General features: G+C 49.3%; 3 protein-coding genes across 16 annotated transcripts in view; 1 reads left to right on the top strand and 2 right to left on the bottom strand.

The window, feature by feature from the left end:
• Window positions 1-22: 22 nt before the first annotated feature.
• LOC108922798 (uncharacterized) lies at window positions 23-4,854 on the bottom strand. The gene is made up of 10 exons (XM_018733156.2): window positions 4,488-4,854; window positions 4,283-4,349; window positions 3,157-3,200; window positions 2,883-2,919; window positions 2,729-2,754; window positions 2,476-2,551; window positions 922-2,141; window positions 806-839; window positions 673-736; window positions 23-215 (listed from the first exon to the last, which is right to left on the bottom strand). Exons 1-10 carry the CDS (start codon window positions 4,566-4,568, stop codon window positions 179-181), a joined length of 1,686 nt encoding a protein of 561 aa, XP_018588672.1. The 5' UTR covers window positions 4,569-4,854; the 3' UTR covers window positions 23-178.
• Window positions 4,855-4,923: 69 nt separating this feature from the next.
• aasdh (aminoadipate-semialdehyde dehydrogenase) lies at window positions 4,924-16,900 on the top strand. Of its 6 annotated transcripts, none has more exons than XR_003797914.1 (14): window positions 4,924-5,776; window positions 6,325-6,445; window positions 6,538-6,809; window positions 6,978-7,170; window positions 10,130-10,371; window positions 10,457-10,563; window positions 11,047-11,219; window positions 11,351-11,564; window positions 11,683-11,795; window positions 13,457-14,353; window positions 14,456-14,619; window positions 15,729-15,854; window positions 16,213-16,344; window positions 16,534-16,550. XR_003797914.1 is itself a non-coding variant. In XM_029254777.1 (14 exons), exons 1-14 carry the CDS (start codon window positions 5,517-5,519, stop codon window positions 16,805-16,807), a joined length of 3,243 nt encoding a protein of 1,080 aa, XP_029110610.1. In that variant the 5' UTR covers window positions 4,924-5,516; the 3' UTR covers window positions 16,808-16,900. The 6 variants fall into 6 exon arrangements, 2 of the variants coding, with proteins under 2 accessions (XP_029110610.1, XP_029110611.1); XR_003797916.1 differs by having other exon boundaries at window positions 13,457-14,265; window positions 16,534-16,549; XM_029254777.1 differs by having other exon boundaries at window positions 13,457-14,288; window positions 15,729-15,874; window positions 16,534-16,900.
• Window positions 16,796-20,137, bottom strand: part of cracd (capping protein inhibiting regulator of actin dynamics) — a 27,936-nt gene continuing 24,594 nt past the window's right edge. For 7 of the 9 annotated variants that reach the window (XR_003797910.1, XR_003797912.1, XR_003797907.1 and 4 more), the window contains 5 exons: window positions 19,495-19,666; window positions 19,188-19,344; window positions 18,648-18,699; window positions 17,196-17,675; window positions 16,796-16,877 (listed from right to left, as the gene is read on the bottom strand). Coding sequence is in view for 1 of the 9 variants with exons in the window: in XM_029254776.1 (XP_029110609.1) it covers window positions 19,184-19,344; window positions 19,495-19,666 (333 nt within the window). In the remaining 8 variants the exon portion in view is untranslated. The other 2 variants (XR_003797909.1, XM_029254776.1) reach the window with 2 other exon arrangements.

Raw genomic sequence — 20,137 nt, 5'->3', positions numbered from 1 at the left:
ATCCCATGCAAATGTACAAAGGGGGCTTTTATTACATTTATTAAAGTACTTCTCCCAAAGGGGTAAATATACAGACACATGTGTGGCAGACCTTAACACAGAGCAGGGGCCTGACTGGAATCCAGGGGTGCTTTTGGCCCAGAATGACATCAGTGGTGCCACCCCCCTTCACAGCTGATCAGAACTTTAACTTCCTGTTGTAGTGGAGATACCATCTGGAGGAGAATGAGGGTAGAAAACCAGTCTGCTGAACATCCTCAGTGTGAGATAAGTACAGCCTAATTCTAGAGTACATTATATATCTCTCTCTCTCAATAGAAAAACTGCTATAATGTACAAGGGTATATTTCCATGGGCCCACAGCCCAATAATTCACACTGGCAACCCTCCAAATTACATCTTCAGTACCTGTCCTTAGTGCAATCAAGACAACAGACAGTACAACTAACCCAATTCTGCCACCCCCAGTTATGCATAACAACTACAAACAGTAGTGCCTCCAAAACTATTTCCCCACTATGGAATTACTTAGCAGTACCTTCTCTATTACCATTAAAACCTGCATACAGTAAAAGTAACATTTGAAAAACATTCCATGTACGTTGTCCACTTGAGGACATTTCCACTAGTAAACAAGGACTTGGGGGGGCTAAGTGGGTTGCTCATGATCACCTTGATGGTCCCTCTTTCATCCAGTTGCTGGCAGTCAAACCAAGTCTTCCCTCAGCAGCATCTCCTGGGGGGGAAAGCAGGCTGTAAATATCAAGTGTAGGAAATGTGAAAGATGAAGAGTAAAGAGACGAACCTGTGACTTTAGACACGATTCCACCTTCACCTCCCTGTGGAGCACGCAGGAGAAATGTTAGGGGCACAAAGGTGAGTTGATGGAATGATGCCAATGAAAAGTGAGGCCATGTTTACCAGAGCAGGAGAGAGTCGAGCCCTGAGGCTGGAGATGCTGCCATTCTGGGGAGACCTGCAGGTTGGAGATCCAGGAGATCTCTCAAGGGTGGACCTACCCACAAGGTTACGGGGGCTCATGGGAGCTGGAGCGCCTCCTCGAAAGCGCTTAGAGAGAGGGGACAGATCACAGGACAGCTCAAGCTGACGCTTCCTGACCCTGGTACAGGCTGGGGACAAGGCGAGTGCCGCGAGGGATGAAGAGGATGACGACAAGAGTGCCTCCCTCTTCCTCAGAGAGCATGTGGGACTGCAGCAGGCAAGAGCAGAGGAGTGTGAGTGAAGAGAGATTCTAGCCTCACACACATATCTGTGGTAGATCTTCTGGAACTCCAGGTCAATTTGTCTCCTGGTTGCTTGGTGGCTCAGCTGGAACCCAGAGAAGGAGTTCCTCCTGCTGAGGTGCAGCCCAGCAGCATGGAAGGGGCCTGGTTGCGACACACTGTAAGTGTTTGACCTGTGGTCCTCAAAGTCCCTGATGTACTGGACAGAGGAAACAGAGCCATGGTGGAGATACTGAGTGCGCTCAGGCGGAGATCCAGGGACAGAGAGCCTCTTCAGGCCTGGGGAGGACACCTTATCCCACTGCTGCACTCTGGACTTCCATGGTGGTGTTGGCCATCTCTCCTTCCTGCTCCCCCATAGTCCCAGAGATGGGGCGGAACACACTGGCTGAGGAGGGCTCGGTGTGGTTGCCATGGCAACATGAGCAGCAGCAGCCAGAGAGCACACGGGCTTGCCGCTGACATGAGAGATGGACTCAACGGTCCAGGAAGCGTCTTCTGGGAAGCTTAGGACCGAGGGCTCAGGGGCTCTTGTGTCCATCACATATGCTAGGCGCCTCCTTACTCGGTCCTCCATCTCTGAGCTCTTGGTGCACACACCCTGACCTCGAAGGCTGCTGTTTAGCGAGGATCTGTGGGAACTTGGAAACCAAACTCGACGCCGGTACCTACGCAGGATGGCACTGCCAGCCTCCACTACCCTCTGGCGTCGGCACGCCTCCCCCACTTGGCTGACCATGCTGGGATAGAGGTCCAGCAGGGTGCTTCCCTGGCTGCTGAGTGTTTGCTCCAGCTCCTCATCTTGGTCTTCTGGCTGGCTGAGCACCCCTGTCTGGCCACAGTGGGAATCGCTCATTGTGCTGGAGAGCAGGTGGGAGCTCTCAACCCCGGACTCCCCTGGGGTAAAACATGGCATCACAATACGACATACATTATAGTAACACCACTTACAGCTCCTTGGAACAGACAGTAGAACCAAGCAACAGCCAAATGCACACAACACCCAGTTCCTTCCTGAACATTAGAGACTTTAATCTGTCTGCTTGTGGAGATGCTCTAATGGTCCTTGTTAGCATCACAAGGCTCTGAAGTTCAATTCCATCAGATGACAGCGAGTGTAACATCTGCACGTAGCCAGGGGCTGTTATGTGCCTCAAATGTAACAGACAGCACAAAATAAACTCCTCTGTGGATGTCTGTGCAGCTGTGCTTGCTGTCCTGACACACTTACACAGGAAAGTGCCAGTACTTTTCTCCATTGTAGTTTCCATGGAAACGGATGCATCGTCACTGAGCCGCAAATTATCCTGCAGCAGAAGAGGAAAGAGCCATGACACGCGGTCCTGGTGTAGAGGACAATGTTTCCGCTATGCCTGCAGTGTGTGCGTGTGTTTTCATTCCTCCGGTGAAAAACACTGAGCCCATTGTATACGAACCCCTACCGGGGCGCACTCAGCCCACGGGCAGTGCAGTAACAAACCAACCTGGAGATCTCTCTTATCTTCTTGACCTTCAAAAGAATATTTAGAAAAATGACTGAACAAGACTCAAAGCATTTTAATACAACACTCTGTATGAAAAAAAGTGATAAAACTGCTTGAGCCTGGCAGCAACAGTGAAATGGGTTCGAGCACGTACCTTCCTCTCGCACCGGGAACCGACAGCTGGCCATATCCTAAGAGAAATTAGGAAGTGTCTGTGGGTTCGAGTCTGTGCTAAAGTGCACATTTAATGAATGTTACCACGAAATTGGATTTTACTTCATTTCACAAAATGGACATTAAATGGGAGGAACGTTTGCGGAAAACCACAGAAGTGCTAGAGTCAGTGCAGGAGGAGAAGGAGTGGAGTAACTTGAGGGCCATGAACGAGACAGAGCCAACAGCAGCATGGGGTCAAACCATATCCTTACCTTCAGCAAGTTGCTGTCTCGCACTTTGTCCCAGGGTTCGACACCTGAAAGTGACACATCAGTCAGCTGTATGTGTGAGAGTGAGAGAAAGAGAGCAGCGCAGTGAGAATGCCCCCCTGATCTCTGTGTGCTGTGAGCCCTTGCTGAACTTTACAGAAAGTCCAAGTTGAAGTTACAAACGTCCAACTTACGTACAACCTCCTTACTGACTAGAAGTTGATTTTGATACCCTTAAGTATCAATCAAATAAACTTCAGAATTAAGCCTTTTATCTTAAAAAAGATAGTTACTGGATATACAATGGTTCATGATAACAAACGCGCATCAAAACATTGTGTGTCTACAGCAGTTTATCGGCTCGTGGGTGCAGCACATGATCCCGAGGTAGGACAGACTTCGTGTTAAGTGTCTTGTGCTGCTGTATTTGCCTTTAATTTTTTATTTTTTTTACCCTCACATAACCAATGCACCAAAGTATAAATGTGATTGTGATGCATCCAAAAAAAAAAAAGGAAACGATCACAACTGAAGCTAAAGTGGAAATAAAGCGAAAGGTGAAATGCCAATGAACATTGGAAAAGAGAACATTAAAGTTTCTTTAATGTTGCGCGCGCGCACACGCACACACACACTCTCTCTCTCTCTCTCTCTCTCTCTCTGAGCACACTCTGCTATGAAAAACACTTGTCAACCTCTTCCCAGTTGCCAAATCCCCCCCCCTAGGGACGGCAGTGTACTGTACAGGTGTACAGTAGGTGCGCAGGAAAAGGAAGTGGAGGGTGGCACTAACCAGGGCAGGACAAATTCCTTGGTGCCCCCACCGGTTGTGCTGCTGATCTACTGCCTGCCTGGTAACATTAACTTGGTACATTATGATTAGCACAGTAACAGAGTAACCAGGCCATGATAATGTTACAACACGACGTCTCTGACCCCATGATGATTTTTCATCACCGCGTCCCTCCTGTTCTCCGACTTACTGTGTCACTTCAGTGTGTTTTTTTTTTTTTATATTTTTTATTATTGGCACAAACACACGCACTCGTCTCGGTTTCCGGACCGGTACGTTCGTGCTGGTGCTGAGACGAGTAGAGGCGGTACGTACGCGCGCTAGTACGATAAATACCTTTGTCCGAGAGACAGGTCATGGAGCGCAGACACACCTCCATCCCCGAAGCGTCCACGCGGGAGTACTGCGGAAACAACACGCTTGTTGTTCACCTCACCTGCACGCGCTGCACAGAAGCAACACACACACAGCTACTGTACCTCACGTCGTCGTCGCGTCGAACACGGAACGAACACACACAGCAGCCACGACGCGGTCTCACCTTTTCAACGATGCGCTCTAACGCATCCCTGTAGATGTCAGCGTTCCTCTTAAACCGACGTTTTATGTATTCCTCATCCATAATTGTATATAAAAATGAACTAACGGCGCGCGCCCTTGCTCTCCGTCACGTCTCATACATTCAAATAGGCCGCTTAAAAAAAAAAATCAAATCGCGATTGGTTCTTGTAATGTGACGTATTTATACCGCGCGACTGGAACGTCGTTTATATTATTATTATTATTATTATTATTATTATTATTAAACAGTTGGAACACTTACAACACAAGAACATTAATCCAGAACAATCAAGCCTAGCCAAGGGGAAATAAACAAAATGCGCCAGGAACGTTTTGCGCACGCGAGCGCGCGCAGATACCGCCGGAAACGTTCGTCGCACAACTTTCAAAAGACGTCACTTCCGTCCCCTACGTCGTCTCGTGGCGGAATTGCTACAGAAGTAACATGAGTGTGAAAGATTCATTCATCATCGCAAACCCTTGTCAGTACTGTGGGGAAAATGTGCTGTTAGGTTTCTGTGATTTCTGCAAAGAGGACAGCAAACTTTTATTTGTTCGATCTAATTTTATTGTTAACCAAACTGCACAAATGTAAAAAGAGAGCTTTAGCGCTCTCTAAGTTGAATCATGAAATGAACGGACGTCGCCGGTACTGTAAGTGTAACTGTACATCATCATCATCACCACCACGGTCCAGGACTCCACCAAATGAAGCAATTAAAACTGTTAGTTAGTGTGTAAGTCGTTCATGTTGGCTAATCAAAAGTGTAATCTGCATTCGTACTGTCCTGGCTCCTTTCTTCTTTTCACAGAATCAGTCTTCATCTGATCCCGTCTTTGCCGCCGTATTTTTGTACTCTTGTGTTGCGTGAAGGACGGACGTTTGTCGCACGTGGAGTTACGTCATCCACACGCGACCGCAGCGCTCAGCAGCAACGGCCGAGCGGGGTTACCGTGCGGCGTGATGTTGCACGTGATATAAATAAGAAATCAACAATAGTAGTTGCTCATGATGCAGCCTGTGGCCGCCGACACGCTGCACGGCCTCGTTCTGTCGGTCGGCCGCGCACACGGAGCCCGAGTCGCCGTGACCTTCGATGCCGGGGGAGCCCGGGGCTCCGAGTCCGAGTCCGAGTCGCTGTCCTACTCAGAGCTGCTGAGCGCAGCCGAGCGCTTGTCGGGGCTCCTGAGGGCCCGCGGTCCCCCGGAGGAGCGTCTCTTCGGCCTGTACTGCGAGCCGGGGCTCCGAGTGCCTGCCTGGATCCTCGGGTATTCGCCGTTCCCGGCGTTACTATGGCTATGGTTTGATTAGTAATTAGTGTTAGTCTGTGTCAGGTCAGGTAGGGTTAGAGTTAGAGTTAGGTTGTGGATAAGTTAGCTTAGGGTTAGTGTTCTGGTTATGGTTGTGGTTAAGGTTAGGGTTAATGTTGGGTTAGGTTCTGGTTAAGTTGAGTTAGGGTTACTGATCAGGTTGGGGTTAGAGTTAGGTTGTGGTTAAGTTGGGTTAGGTTTACTGTTCAGGTTGGGGTTACATTGTGTTTAAGTTATAAAAACTATAATAAAGCAGTGGAGACTTTCACGTCTGCAGCTATGTCTCCTTCTCTTAATGTAACGCATAAATTCTACTTTTGCTGAGATGTATGTCACTTTGGACAAAAGCGTCTGCTAAATAAATAAATGTAAATGGAAGTTGGGTTAGGGTTACTGTTCAGGTTAGGGTTAATGCTGGGGTTAGGGTTTACTGCTTTTTACACCAATTAGCGAGTCTCTTCTTCCTCTTCTCACATCTTCATTCTGTTTTTACTGCCTGGAAACAGGATCCTGCAGGTACCAGCTGCGTATGTCCCCCTGGACCCGGAGGGTGCACCTGTGCAGTCTGTACGAGTGATGGAGCAGAGCGGTCTGAACTATTGTGTGGTGCAGAGACACCTGGTACAGGTATGTTTAGCATGACTCACCTGAATGCTCCGGAGACACCTGGTACAGGTGCACCACATTAACACTGAGCTCTTCCTTCCTGGCTTCCCCAGCGGTTCAATGCTCGTTTTTCGAGCCTCGTCTCGATGGAGGTGTGTGCTGAGTGGCAGAGCGAGGACATCACCCTGTTCAGGATCCACAGAGGTGCTGCTGCTCAACAGCCAGGCCATGAGGGGGTGCCACTGAGCCTCCTGTCTGCTGCACAATCCCACCTGGCAGGGCAGCAAGGGCTGGCATACGTGCTGCACACCTCCGGAACGACCGGGTGGCCCAAGACAGTAAGGGTGCCACACGAGTGCATCGTGCCTAACATCATCCACATCAGGTGGGAGTGCGTATTTGGATCCCCTGCCACAGTGCAGCATGGGCCGATTTTGTTTTTGAGCGTGAATAATTTTTGACTATGGCCGTGTTTTTGTACACACTAGCTGCTCTTTCTACCCATTTCCATGCTAATCCGAATTTCTGCCTTCTCTGTGTTTGTATTCTGCAGGTCTCTTTTCCAGGTGACTGCTGAGGACATCATTTTTATGGCCTCCCCGCTGACCTTTGACCCTTCTGTGGTGGATATGTTTGTAGCACTGTCTTCGGGGGCGCGTCTGCTCATTGTGCCCACCATCACTAAGCGGAACCCCAACAAACTGGCTGCCACCCTCTTCAAGAAGCATCAGAATACCATTTTACAGGTGAGACCTCTGCACCTAAACTGGAACCAACAGCGGTTTGCCAAACAGGGTGATTTGATGGAAGGAATTAGGCCCCATTATGTGAACGACAATAATAGCAGTATAATATTAATTGATAACATGGTGTGAATTAATGTAACAACAATTCATTAGTAATAATGATGTAATGAGAAAAACAATAATAATAATCTAATAAGAATGTGTTGGAATGCATGTTACAACTGAAGTTATATTCATTGCTGAGGCCCTGAAATGTGTTCCGGATTTTAGTAGAAGGGTGTTAAAACTTTTCTTCTGACCTTCGGCCATATGTCTTGGACACTCGGGTGAAGAGAGGGGCTGAGCTGTCAACTGATCACCACCTGGTGGTGAGTTGGATTCGATGGCGGGGGAAAAAGCTGGACAGACCTGGCAGGCCCAAACGCATAGTGAGGGTCTGTTGGGAACGTTTGGCGGAGGCCCCTGTCAGAGAGGTCTTCAACTCCCACCTCCGACAGAGCTTCAACCAGGTCCCGAGGGAGACTGGGGACATTGAGTCCGAATGGACTATGTTCCACACCTCCATTGTCGGGGCGGCGGTTCAGCGCTGCGGCCATAAAGTCTCCGGTGCCTGTCGCGGCGGCAATCCCCGAACACGGTGGTGGACACTGGAGGTAAGGGATGCCGTCAAGCTGAAGAAGGAGTTCTATCGGGCCTGGCTGGCTCATAGGACTCCTGAAGCAGCTGACGGGTACCGGCGGGCCAGACGGAACGCGGCTCTGGCAGTCGCCGCGGCAAAAACTCGGGCCTGGGAGGAGTTCGGCGAGGCCATGGAGGAAGACTTTCGGTCGGCCTCAAAGAGATTCTGGCAAACCGTCCGGCGACTCGGAAGGGGGAAGCGGTGTTCCGCCAACACTGTTTACAGTGGAAGTGGTGCGCTGCTGACCTCAACTGAGGATGTCCTCGGGCGGTAGAAGGAGTACTTTGAGGATCTCCTCAATCCCTCCGACACGCCTTCCGTAGAGGAAGCTGAGGCCGGGGACTCGGAGGGGGACTCGTCCATTACCCTGGCTGAAGTTGCTGAGGTAGTCAAAAAACTCCTCGGTGGCAAGGCTCCGGGGGTGGATGAGATCCGCCCCGAGTTTCTCAAGTCTCTGGATGTTGTGGGGCTGTCTTGGCTGACACGCCTCTGCAGCATCGCGTGGAGTTCGGGGACGGTGCCTCTGGACTGGCAGACCGGGGTGGTGGTCCCTCTTTTTAAGAAGGGGGACTGGAGATTGTGTTCCAACTATAGGGGGATCACACTCTTTAGCCTCCCTGGGAAAGTCTATGCCAGGGTACTGGAGAGGAGAATCCGACCGATAGTTGAACCTCGGATTCAGGAGGAGCAATGCGGTTTTCGCCCTGGCCGTGGAACACTGGACCAGCTCTATACCCTCACTAGGGTGTTGGAGGGTTCATGGGAGTTTGCCCAACCAGTCCATATGTGTTTTGTGGACTTGGAGAAGGCATTCGACCGTGTCCCTCGTGGCATCCTGTGGGAAGTACTTTGGGATTATGGGGTTCAGGGCTCGTTGCTACGGGCTGTTCGTTCCCTGTATGACCGGAGCAGGAGCTTGGTTCGCATTGCCGGCAGTAAGTCAGACCTGTTCCCGGTGCATGTTGGACTCCGCCAGGGCTGCCCTTTGTCACCGATTCTGTTCATTATCTTTATGGACAGAATTTCTAGGCGCAGCCAGGGAACGGAGGGTGTCTGTTTTGGTGGCCGTAGAATCTCGTCTCTGCTCTTTGCGGACGATGTGATCTTGTTGGCTTCATCGAATCAAGACTTACAGTGTGCACTGGAGAGGTTTGCACCCGAGTGCGAAGCGGCGGGGATGAGAATCAGCACCTCCAAATCCGAGACCATGGTCCTCAGTCGGAAAAAGGTGGATTGCCCTCTTCGGGTTAGGGGGGAGCTCCTCCCTCAAGTGGAGGAGTTTAAGTATCTCGGGGTCTTGTTCACGAGTGAGGGAAAAATGGAGCGGCAGGTTGACAGACGGATCGGTGCGCCGTCCGCAGTAATGCGGTCGTTGTACCGGTCTGTTGTAGTGAAGAAGGAGCTGAGTCGTAAGGCGAAGCTCTCAATTTACCGGTTGATCTATGTTCCTACCCTCACCTATGGTCATGAACTCTGGATCATGACCGAAAGAATGAGATCGCGGATACAAGCGGCAGAAATGAGTTTCCTCCGCAGAGTGGCTGGGCGCACCCTTAGGGATAGGGTGAGGAGCTCAGTCACCCGGGAGGAGCTCGGAGTAGAGCCGCTGCTCCTCCGCATCGAGAGGAGCCAGTTGAGGTGGCTTGGGCATCTGTTCCGGATGCCTCCTGGACACCTCCCTGGGGAGGTGTTCCGGGCATGTCCCGCTGGGAGGAGGCCTCGGGGCAGACCCAGGACACGTTGGAGAGACTACGTCTCCCGGCTGGCCTGGGAACGCCTTGGGGTTCCCCCAGAGGAACTGGAGGAGGTGTGCGGGGAGAAGGAAGTCTGGGGGGCTCTGCTTGGACTACTGCCCCCGCGACCCGGTCCCGGATAAGCGGAGGAAGATGGATGGATGGATGGATGGGTCTTAAAACTCACCTCTTTTGGACTCACTTCTCCCATGATCTCTTATATGCGTGATAAACGTGTAAATGTTTATGCTCAATAACTTTGTGATTAGAACTGTTGAATTATGGATCAACCTTGATGCAGCTACTCATGCGATGTACGCTGGTTTATATGATGGAAAGTAACAAGTTAACTGTGCTTTAGAATCACGCGTCTGCATCAAAGTCTCTCTTTCTGTCGATGTAATGAACTGTTTTTATTTTTCTCTGAGATGTACATTGCTTTGGAGAAAAGCGTCTGCTAAATAAATGAAATGTACTTGTGATGTAGTACGATGTTGGATGATGATCATCAGGGCTGCCATCTATTGGCTGGCTTCCACCTGGCTAGGCCACACCCACTCTTGTGTGCAAGTTTGGGAGACGTGTCCTGCGGGAGCTGGTGCTGTCAGCGCACTCCCCCCTGCGAGTGCTGGCCCTCGGGGGCGAGCCGTGTCCCTCCCTGGCTGTGCTGAGGAGCTGGAGGCAGGAGGGCAACAGGACGCGTGTGTTCAACCTGTACGGGACCACGGAGACGTCCTGCTGGAGCTGCTGCTATGAGGTCCCTCAAGAACAACTCTTGGCGACTGCCACGTGAGTGCGTGCGTGCGTGCATGCTGCCTGCGCGCGTGCTGCATGCGTGTGAGGATTTAACAGGATGGATTCTGTGTGTCTAAAGGGGAGAGCTCTCTGTGCCACTTGGAACCCCGCTGATGGGCACCGCTGTTGAAGTCAGAGACGAAACGGGCCGTGTTCTCACTGAGGGCGAAGGTCAGGTGTACACAGGTATCAGCGACGCGTCTCTCCTCTAACAAGTGTGTGACAGTTGGTGCTCTGTGGAAGCTCAGCTGTGTGTGCACACATCTACGTGTAATCATTTTGCAGACGCTCCTCTGCAGATAGAGTAGAGAACGTTTATGGAGCACATTGGAGGGAACTGGGTCCAAAACAGATGTGTTCTGAGACTCTTCTAGAACCTAGAGAGGGATTCAGCAGTTCTAAAAGACAGGGAGCTCATTTCACCACTTTGGAGCTGCAACCAAGACCCTTCGGGCTTTTCATTTTGATCTGGTGGTGCTGTAGTGAGTGATCAGGTCCTGTAGCTATTAGGGGCCAGATCTGTTAATGGGTTTGTAGCCCAGAACCAGGGTGTTGGATCTGATGCGGGCAGCTACACAAAGTCAGTGAAGGGACAAGGAGGGGGATACAAAGGAACATTTTGCTGAATTAAGGCATCGGTGTGTAAATTGCCGGCGGTTTACTCTGCAGGAGGGGAACGCAGAGTGTGTTTGCTGGGAGGTGAAGTGACGGTGGCAGCAGGAACGATGCGGGCCACAGGCGACTGGGTGGACTTGCGTGACTCTCAGCTCTTCTACATGGGCAGGAAGGACTGCCTGGTGAAACGCAATGGCCAGAGGTTGTACCTGGATGCTGTTCATCACGTGAGTAGCTGTGACTGTTGTTCTCATCTCCCGTGGAGCTGTGGTCCTCCATCCTGCAGTGTTCGTGCCCCAGTCCGACTGCCTGACCAATAGACCCACCGATCGAGCAACTGTCCCTCTCTCTCCTCAAGGCACTGGAAAGCCTGCCGCAGGTGGACGCCTGTGCGGTGATTCTGTGTGAAGGGAGGCTGCTGGCCTTTGTCGTGTCGGACTTCCACGGGACCGATATCCTTTCTTCGAGGGCGCTCCAGGGGGACATACTGCGCTCGCTGTCCCATCTTCTGCCTGCTCACGGCATCCCGGATTCGCTGATCATGTTGCCTTTCCTCCCTTTGACCGCACATGGTGAGCAGCAGAGCTCTGGTGTCTAAAGCCAAAGCCTGCAGTGGGGACTTGCCAGGAAACTGCCATTTGTTGTTGTCCATGTTGTGCCTTTGATTTGAAAGATTGCTTTCTTTTGCAGGAAAGGTGTCCACAGACAAGCTGCTGAAGGTGTACCAGAAACGGAGGACGGTGTCTCTTGGCACGCTGGCAGATGGCCGTGCTGTGCTTCAGGAGCTCAGGGCTCTGTGGAGGGTGAGAGCTAACCTATGACAGGACCAGGAGGAACCTGTGAACCGTGTGGCTTAGTGTGTGTACAGTGCAGTCTGTAAGTATTTGGAAAGGGACACAATTTTTGATGTTTAGGCTCTGTACTCCAGCACACTGGGTTTTAAATGAAAACAACCACTATGAGCACAAAATGCAGACTGTCAGCTTTAATTCCAGAGTATTTACATTGGGTGAACTGTGTAGGGATTGCAGCCTTTTTTATACATACAGACACCCCTCTCCTTGCATAAATTTGACTTGCGTAAATCCAGCTTTAAGTAAAAAATTCCAGGCATACACATTATTTACGGACAGCGTTTACACAAAATATCTGAAATGCGTTAAGCGCAAGTCGGCATAGCCAGGCAAGGCAGGAAGCTGCATCTTCCCAGTTCCCCCATTTTGAGCCGTGAACGCATCTCCTCTCCTTATTGTAGTGATTTTTTCCCCATACATTAGGTGAGTCAAAATCAACTGTTTGGACCATTTTCACAAAACTAGAATGCACTGGTGAGCTCAGCAATGCAAGCAGCCTGGTAGACCATAGAAGACCAGTAAAGTAGATGACTGAAGAATACTTTCAACTGTGAAGAAAACCCCCCTTTCAACTGCTGAACAGAAAACTCTACAGAACGTAGATGTGTGAAACACTACCACAAACAGACGAATATATCAGCAGAACCTCTAAAGGTTAACCATAAGATGCAAACCACTGGTAAGCCCCAAGGACAGTAATGCCAGGTTACAGTTTGCTAAAAAAATATATATTAAAAGCCTGCAAAATTCTGGAACAAAGTCTTAGATGAGAGGAAGCTGACCAACATGATGAGAAGAAGAAAGTATGGAGTAAAAAGAAACTGCTCATGATCCAAAGCATATTACCCCTAATCATTATGCAACTGTCGATGGCAGCAACATTATGAATTCTGAAATGTGCAGAAGTGTCAATCAAATCCTGAAAATTCCTTGAACAGCACTTCACCTTGCAGTAGGACAGTGACACAAAACACACTTCTAAAGCGCCTATGGAGTCTTTCAGGACCAAAAACTTCAATGTTCTTGACTGGCCAAGTCAATCATCAAACCCGATTCTGTGGAGCAGCGTTTCACTTATTGAAGACAAGACTGAAGGCGAAAGGCCTCCAAAACAAGCAGGAACTGAAGATGGCTGCAGTACAGGCCTGACAGAGCCTCACCGGGGAAGGTAGCCAGTGTCCAGTTATGTTTATGGATCCCAGATGTCAGGAAGTCATCAAATGCAAATACAAAAAGTATATTTCAAACTGTCCGGTTACTTTTGGTCCCCTAGAATGGGGCTCTTATTTTTGAAAAGGGTTGCAATCCTTACGTAGTTCACCTGATGCAGATGTAAATAATCCGGCATTCTGCACTTAATCCTCATAGCTGCTATTTTATTTCAAATCCAATGTGCTGGAACACTGAGCAAAAATGCACAAAAAAATTGTGACCAAATAATTAAGGACAGCACTGCACGTTCCAGACAACATACATGATCTTGTCTCTGCTTATTCTCAAAGGTCTCTTCCCTCAGCCGCAGATGGCTTCAGGCAGGCACACACCTTTGACCAGGTGCTGGTCTGAAAAGGGAGGTTTTAGCTCTTTTTCTGTGGTTCTCCCTTTGTTAGGAAGCCCTGGGTCTTGCAGATGATGCTGATGTCAGCAGTGATGCCAACTTCCTGCTCAGCGGTGGAGATTCTCTGCAGTGCCTGCGTCTCCTTGATGCAATTACCTTCTCCATGGACTTGGACCCAACCAAGCTGCTGGAGGTCCTCCTTAACAGCTCCTTCTCTGATGTCGTATCTTGTGTTACCACGGCGTTGTTCTCCAAGGAGAGGAGGAAGTCTGCTCCATCAGCAGACCAGGGATCTCCAGCTCATATCTTCTCACTAGAACCAGACAAAGTACCCCCAACACAACCTTTGAGTCCAGAGTCATCCAGGGAGCACCCAACAAAGGTCCTCAATAGCTGCTCCAAACAGCGTCCCTCTCTGCCCTCATCCAAGAGACCCTCGTCACCCGGTGCGTTTCCAGAACGAGCCAAACGACTCGCTGCTGCCAGAAGGAGGCCAATGGGATTTGTCATGTTGAGGAGAGCAGGAGAAGTTGTTGAGGTGGGTCTTTCCGTGCTCTCGCTGAAGAGCGAAGACAACGCTGTTTTAGGGAGGGCCCCATCACACACCACAGCCCAGAGGGACAGAGTGGGAGCAGCTGAGCTGAGTTTGCGAGTACGGTGGACTTCAGACACAGGTCGTTGTGTAGATGCTTCCCCAGTGCTGCTGGTGACCCGAGTGGACAACACCTTGGACCGTACTGAAGCCACGGTCTACATCGGCTCACATTCCCATAGGTTGCAGGCTCTTGACTTCTCCACGGGGAACCTGCGATGGGAAAGGGTCCTGGGGGGCCGCATCGAGTCGTCAGTAGCAGTCACCAGGTGTGGAGGCTTCGTGGTTGTCGGTCAGTATGTCCTGGAGTCAAGAATGACGTACTCTACCGGGAATCAGCCGGGCCAAAAACTCTGCGTGCGTGGGATGTTCACGAACATGTAGTGTTCGCTGTGGAGATGCTCTGCTACACACTGGTGCTAAGTGAACTTGCAGTTAACGTGCAGCTGTGTTTTTTAGGATGCTACGACGGCAACGTGTACTTCGTGTGCGCCGACACGGGGGACACGCACTGGGTCTTTGGCACCGGGGATGCCGTCAAGAGCTGTCCCACGGCGGATCCTCTGAGTGGCCTCATCATTGTTGGATCGCACGATGGTCACATCTACGCCCTTGACCTGGAGGTTTTTGTCTTTTTCGTTCAGTTTCTTTGTTAATCCCCAAAGAGCAAAACGGAATTTATATGGATCTTACATGTACACATCACTGTAAATCTCTGATGAGTCAGTGACACAAAGGCAGTGAACCCCATGTAGTTATATACTGATGACCCCACTGCCCCCCCATTCATGCGATCTGAGATTATTAATATTGATTATTGTTGGTAAGGATTTTCATGTTTTGTCCTTTATATGCTTTGTGACATGCAGGAGAGACTGTGAGACCACTGTGCTTTAATTTTATTATTTAATTTAATTTTATTTAAATGAGATATACAACCCTTGTTTTCCTCTAGTCACTCTAGACACACTACCAGGGTAAGTATACTTTATAAAATTATATATATATATATTGGCTCACCATTACCCGGTAAACCTAGATTGTGCACTCTGGGAGGGGGGGGTCGGTCCTCAAGCCATCAGGAGCAGCAGTGAGGGGGCCAAGAATAAAAATAGAAACTATAAACTACTATTAACTAATAATTATTTCTGTATTTATTTGTAATTTAGTAGAATAAGAAAAAGTGAAACATAAAATACAGTGAAATTAAAGGAAAACTCATTGTTAGTACCTGTGTTCCGAATATCGACTTTAAAAAAAAAAAAAAAAAAAATCAGACGCAGAGGAGTGCGGAACCTCTTTAGATACAGGCCCATGTTTGCTGCTATAATCGTGTACGCGATTCCAAAAAGGGAATGGCATAACTTTTAAAATTATTTTCTGTGAATGAAGTGCTGGACAAGACTATGAAAAAGTAAAACTGCGTGTGTGTGTGTGTATATATATATATATATATATATATATATATATATAAATTTTTTTTTAATTTAAAAAAATTGTAATATTGTAATTTATTTTAACAATGCTACTTTTCTCTAATGATATTGGGCAGCATTTAGGGGGATTTTCACTGTAAAGAGGCAGAAGGTAAAAGTGCACTTTTTACCAGGCACCTTTAATGCGTGGTGCCTTCCAGGAGCTTCCGCTGTGTTTGTGGGGAAGTCGTGTCCCCATTCTCCGTCACTGATTTTCCATACACAAGTGTGTGTCGAATTTCCGTGTGTGGTTTTAGGATTGCTGCTGCACATGGAAGCGTTCATGTGGGAGTGGAGGAGTTTTCTCGTCTCCCTGTCTCCACCCATCCCAGAGGCAGCTGTATGTCGCAACTCTGGGTGGCCGACTGCTGTCCCTTAATACCGTGAGTGTCACACCGACAAGGTCAGCTTCTCATTACTCTCCCTTGTGTCATTGTTGTCATTAAGTGTGTACTGTCACTTTAAGCAGGTTGCTCTCATGCCATCAGCAGGATTTGTGTGTGCATGCTATAATTTGTATAGTGGCACAGTGTTTTCTTCAAAAATACATACTTGATAATGATAGAAGGGTTTAAAAAATGTCACAACACAGACACTTGTCCAGGCTTTCCCCTCAATGTACCGAGGAATGGCGATGATGTCGCTGGGGTGGAACTGATGTTACCGAAAGCTCTCGCCTGGGCTCTCTGCGTGATCCGGCTTCACGTACATGTGTGTAACGTGCTCTGCTGCATGTTGCAGGACACCGGCGGTATCCTGTGGACACATTCCAGAAAGGTGCCCTTTTTCTCGTCTCCCTGCTGCCTCCGCAGCTGTGTGTGCATTGGCTCTGTGGACGGCAGCATCTGCGGCTTCAGCCACGAGGGCGACGCGGTGAGCAAGAGCACGAGCACGGGGCTCCATGTGAATGATTACGTTAAGTACACTTAACGCTGGATACTGGCCTAGTTTACCAGCGCTCTCAATGAGTAAAAGAGCCTTGCAAGCCACAGCAGTGTGTCGCAGGTTCAACAGTGGCTGGTTGCCATCGGCTCCTATAACTTCTTTTCTCCTTTTGTCTAGCTGTGGCACTTCTCCACAAACGCACCCGTTTTCTCGTCCCCATGTCCCGTGCCATGCTCTGCCAACCAGAGGCTTGCATGTGGCTCGCATGACGGCAGCGTGTACTGCGTGGACTGTACTGCTGGGATGCTGGTGTGGCGATTTGGGACAACGGGGAGGGTCTTCTCGAGCCCACTGGCCTTCGACGGCTCCGCTTGGGGCTGCGGGACCCTGGTGGCACTCTGCTCCACGGACGGAATGCTGTGGCTTCTGGACGGAGAGAACGGATCCCTAAAGGCTTCGCTGCAACTGCCTGGAGAGCTCTTCTCTTCCCCTGTGCTGTGGCAGCACTCCCTAGTTGTGGGCTGCAGGAATGACCTTGTTTACTGTATAGACATTGTTGAACAGCAGGAGCAGGATCCTGCTCACGATCACAGATTAGAGTAATTTGTGTCTGTTCACTGTCTTACTGTAAAGCAACATTAATAAAAGTGCATTGTTAATGTTTATTAACCTTTTTTTGTGATTTGTAGCATTTTTCCTCCTCGGTCATTTACATTTATTCCTTTAGCTTGTGTGCAAAGCAACGTACAAGCTGGAGAAAACTTTCAGTCTTGATTTTACCCTGATTTACCCATGTAGATGGTGTGGTAATTATTACTGTATCAGTACAGGGTACGTACCTCAAAGCAGTGCGCTACAGTGGAACCAGAGATGGATGGCCTCATGTGGACAAAAAACAAAACACACAGTGGGTGGAAGGACGAAGAAAAACCGTTGTCACAGAAGAACCCAAACAATCAATGACTGCTCATGAATTTCTCTACATTTCTTTCTTTAATGTCATGTAATTCTATTCAGAATAAGTAGCAGTAGAACATAAAGTGCAAATGTTAACAAAAGTTCACAGTAACACTGTTTAAATTGTCGCACGTTAGTGAGGATAAGAACCAAACGGCAGCCAATGCATCGTGGGAGCTCCAAGAGCGCTGCACACTCCCCCTTTGTACAAACCACACAAGGGAATGGTAACGCGGTAGAGGCGACTCGCCGCCCTCAGCTCCGTCAGCACTGAGCCACTCCAGCGGAAGTGAAGCTCCTGCTCCAGCAGGGGGCGCCGCCGTTCCTCAGCTCATTCTCCAGGGGGCATCTCATTCCCAACACTGGGGTTTTGGCCAGCGGCAAAGGAAATGGGTTGTGTTTAGTTAAAATGAAACACGGCATAAAGAGTGGGACCCACCGCATGATGCCACGTGGGACTCGGGTGTAAAAAGTGAACCGAAATCCTACTGCGGGGAACAGCAGCAGAAATGAATAGATTCAGAATTCAGGAGCAGCCAGGATTACTGCATGTTATGTGGAAATCTCGCCGACCTCAAGGATTGGGGGGGTCATTTTGAGTCTTTAGCCCTTACAGTTTTGCAGCTTTTACAGTAAAACCTTCATGAAGCTAAAAAAGTGAAAAACAGAAAAACAGACTCTTGAATTACCGATTGACTTTAGACAACACGTCAATAAAAGCTGTCCTCTGTTCAAACTCTGTGTGCCATATTTGCTCTTCTATTCTATATGGACATCATTTAATTTTTCTTTCTTTTGTCTCCACAGCGCTGTGAGGGATTCAGAGAAGATCACACCGAAATCCCCGTGGAGAATGAGGAGCATCGTCCAGCAAAACGACCTCTCCAAGGCAGTGTGCAGGACGCATCGGCGGGTGGACAGGTGCCTTCGGCGACAGGTACCTTTCGGCCACGGGTGCCTTACAACTCAGCTGTGATTGACTACATGTCGTCAGATGACACCCCTGCATGCATATGACATCAACACCGCATCCGGTATTCTACATCATCGATATTGCTGGGTGTGCAAGGCGCCAGTTTCCACAGTGACTTACAGAGTTTACCGTTTTCTCAGAATGTTTACTAATGGCGTTCACGTGACGGAAGTGGAAGAAGAATTCAACCAAGCCCTCACTGTAGAATTTCAGCCAACAGCGTTCTGGTCAAGTTCCTTAGTCTCTACTCTAAACTCTTCCGTAGGCCTGGCTTCACATCCGTTCTGCACCAAAAGGGTGCGAGTTCCATCCTACATCACACCACAGCTCACTTTCCTTCCACACATGGACCATTACTTACATCATCCCACACATCCAGACATGAATCGTGGATTACAGGGACCACTTCAGATCTGCACAATGAACACAACATCTGAACATCTCGTGAACAAAGACATGACAGCAGACAACAGATCACTTTCTGTGTGGGACCTTTATGGAAAACGTGGATGAGTCAGTGTGTGTGTGTGTGTGTGTTTAGTGCTGGAGACGGCTGAGTACAGAATTGGTGGTTCTTTGTAAAAGCATTGTTGATGGTTGCATGAGTATATGAAGATGTGCAGAACAATAGCTGAGTGACTTGAACTAGTGAACATGTGGAGAACTGAAAATGACTACATGGCTGTGTGGAAAAGCTATGACGACTCAATAGTGTGTGTGAAGAACTGAGGAGGAGACGACAAAGTGACGGACGATCACTTTGCTGGTGTATGGAAACCTCAAGACGACCATGCCAGTTAGTGGCAAACCCGACATTCACGCGAGTGGACAACTACCAATGATTGTGGATCTAATAAAAATCAGAGATGCCTGTGGAGGACGGCGACTTGGGCCTTCTTACTTGATGATCTGAGGGCAGTCACTCCAGGCCTTCGCCTTGCGTTTGGCAAGAGCGAGCCATGCTGGCTCTGTGGAGACCTGAACGGGCTCTGTGGATGGAAAGCGCTTGACTGAGTCCTTTGCTGGCGGAGCTGAAGTGGCAACATCTGCGATCTCCACTGCAACACAAAAGGAAAGCAACGTCATCGAGCTCCTCCGATAATGATATCGGTCAGACGTCAATGCGGTCCAGATTCACTCATTCTTTTGTTAAGTTTAATCAGTGCTCCTTGAGTCCAGTCTAATTCACGCCACACTCGATACTGCACCTGTGACAGAGCCGGGCAGGGTGTTGGCTTTCCTCAGGTGCTCCCTGCGCTCGAACAGGCTCAGCGGATTGTCCACTTTGTCCCTGTCCCCTTCCGGTGCTTTCTGTGTTGAAGCGCTGCTCATGCCGCTGCTGTCGTCTCCTTCCCCGCTGCCTGGGCTACTGAGGTCACTCTGGAAAAGGAACATCGTTCAGCTGCTCCAACCTGTGGCAGCTCCGCTCTGTGACACGCTCAGGTAAATAAGCCACTGTTACAGTATTGAATTTGGGCAAGCAGGAGAGCTGTGGGCAAAACATAGCGCACTCAAGTATAGGACTCATATGCGCAGTCAGACGTATGACAAGGTAACCCTTGTCACTTATCGGGGGGGGGAGACTCGTTCATCAAGAATGATGTGTGAGAGGTTAGAGCTGAGACTCAAACCAATGTATCTGTGGTACTGAGAACAGTGCTTGACATGTGTCATTATTATTATTATTAGGCGCACCCTCAAGGTGTGGGTTTGCAGCCAGCGTGTAGCACTTGCTGTCCATAGCAGAGGTCGTGTGCGTTTAGAACATTGTAGAAAGTGCTCCTCTGCACACCACCTTGGTCACACACAGGAGCTCAATGCGCTGTGCACCACCTCACTATGCTCACTGCT

This window comes from Scleropages formosus, chromosome 9 (genome assembly GCF_900964775.1).
Source record: "Scleropages formosus chromosome 9, fSclFor1.1, whole genome shotgun sequence".
Taxonomy (NCBI): domain Eukaryota; kingdom Metazoa; phylum Chordata; class Actinopteri; order Osteoglossiformes; family Osteoglossidae; genus Scleropages; species Scleropages formosus.
Note: the sequence above shows the minus strand (reverse complement) of the source record. Positions and strands in the feature narration are given on the sequence as shown.

Coding starts and splice junctions, on each gene's coding strand:
- LOC108922798 (XM_018733156.2), bottom strand. CDS start 4,568: ATGGATGAGGAATACATAAAACGTCGGTTTAAGAGGAACGCTGACATC. Junction 2,920..3,156: donor GAGACAGCAACTTGCTGAAG/GTAAGGATATGG, acceptor AATTTCTCTTAG/GATATGGCCAGCTGTCGGTT. Junction 2,755..2,882: donor GTTCCCGGTGCGAGAGGAAG/GTACGTGCTCGA, acceptor ATTCTTTTGAAG/GTCAAGAAGATAAGAGAGAT.
- aasdh (XM_029254777.1), top strand. CDS start 5,517: ATGATGCAGCCTGTGGCCGCCGACACGCTGCACGGCCTCGTTCTGTCG. Junction 6,810..6,977: donor CCTAACATCATCCACATCAG/GTGGGAGTGCGT, acceptor TGTATTCTGCAG/GTCTCTTTTCCAGGTGACTG. Junction 16,345..16,533: donor TCAGCCACGAGGGCGACGCG/GTGAGCAAGAGC, acceptor CCTTTTGTCTAG/CTGTGGCACTTCTCCACAAA.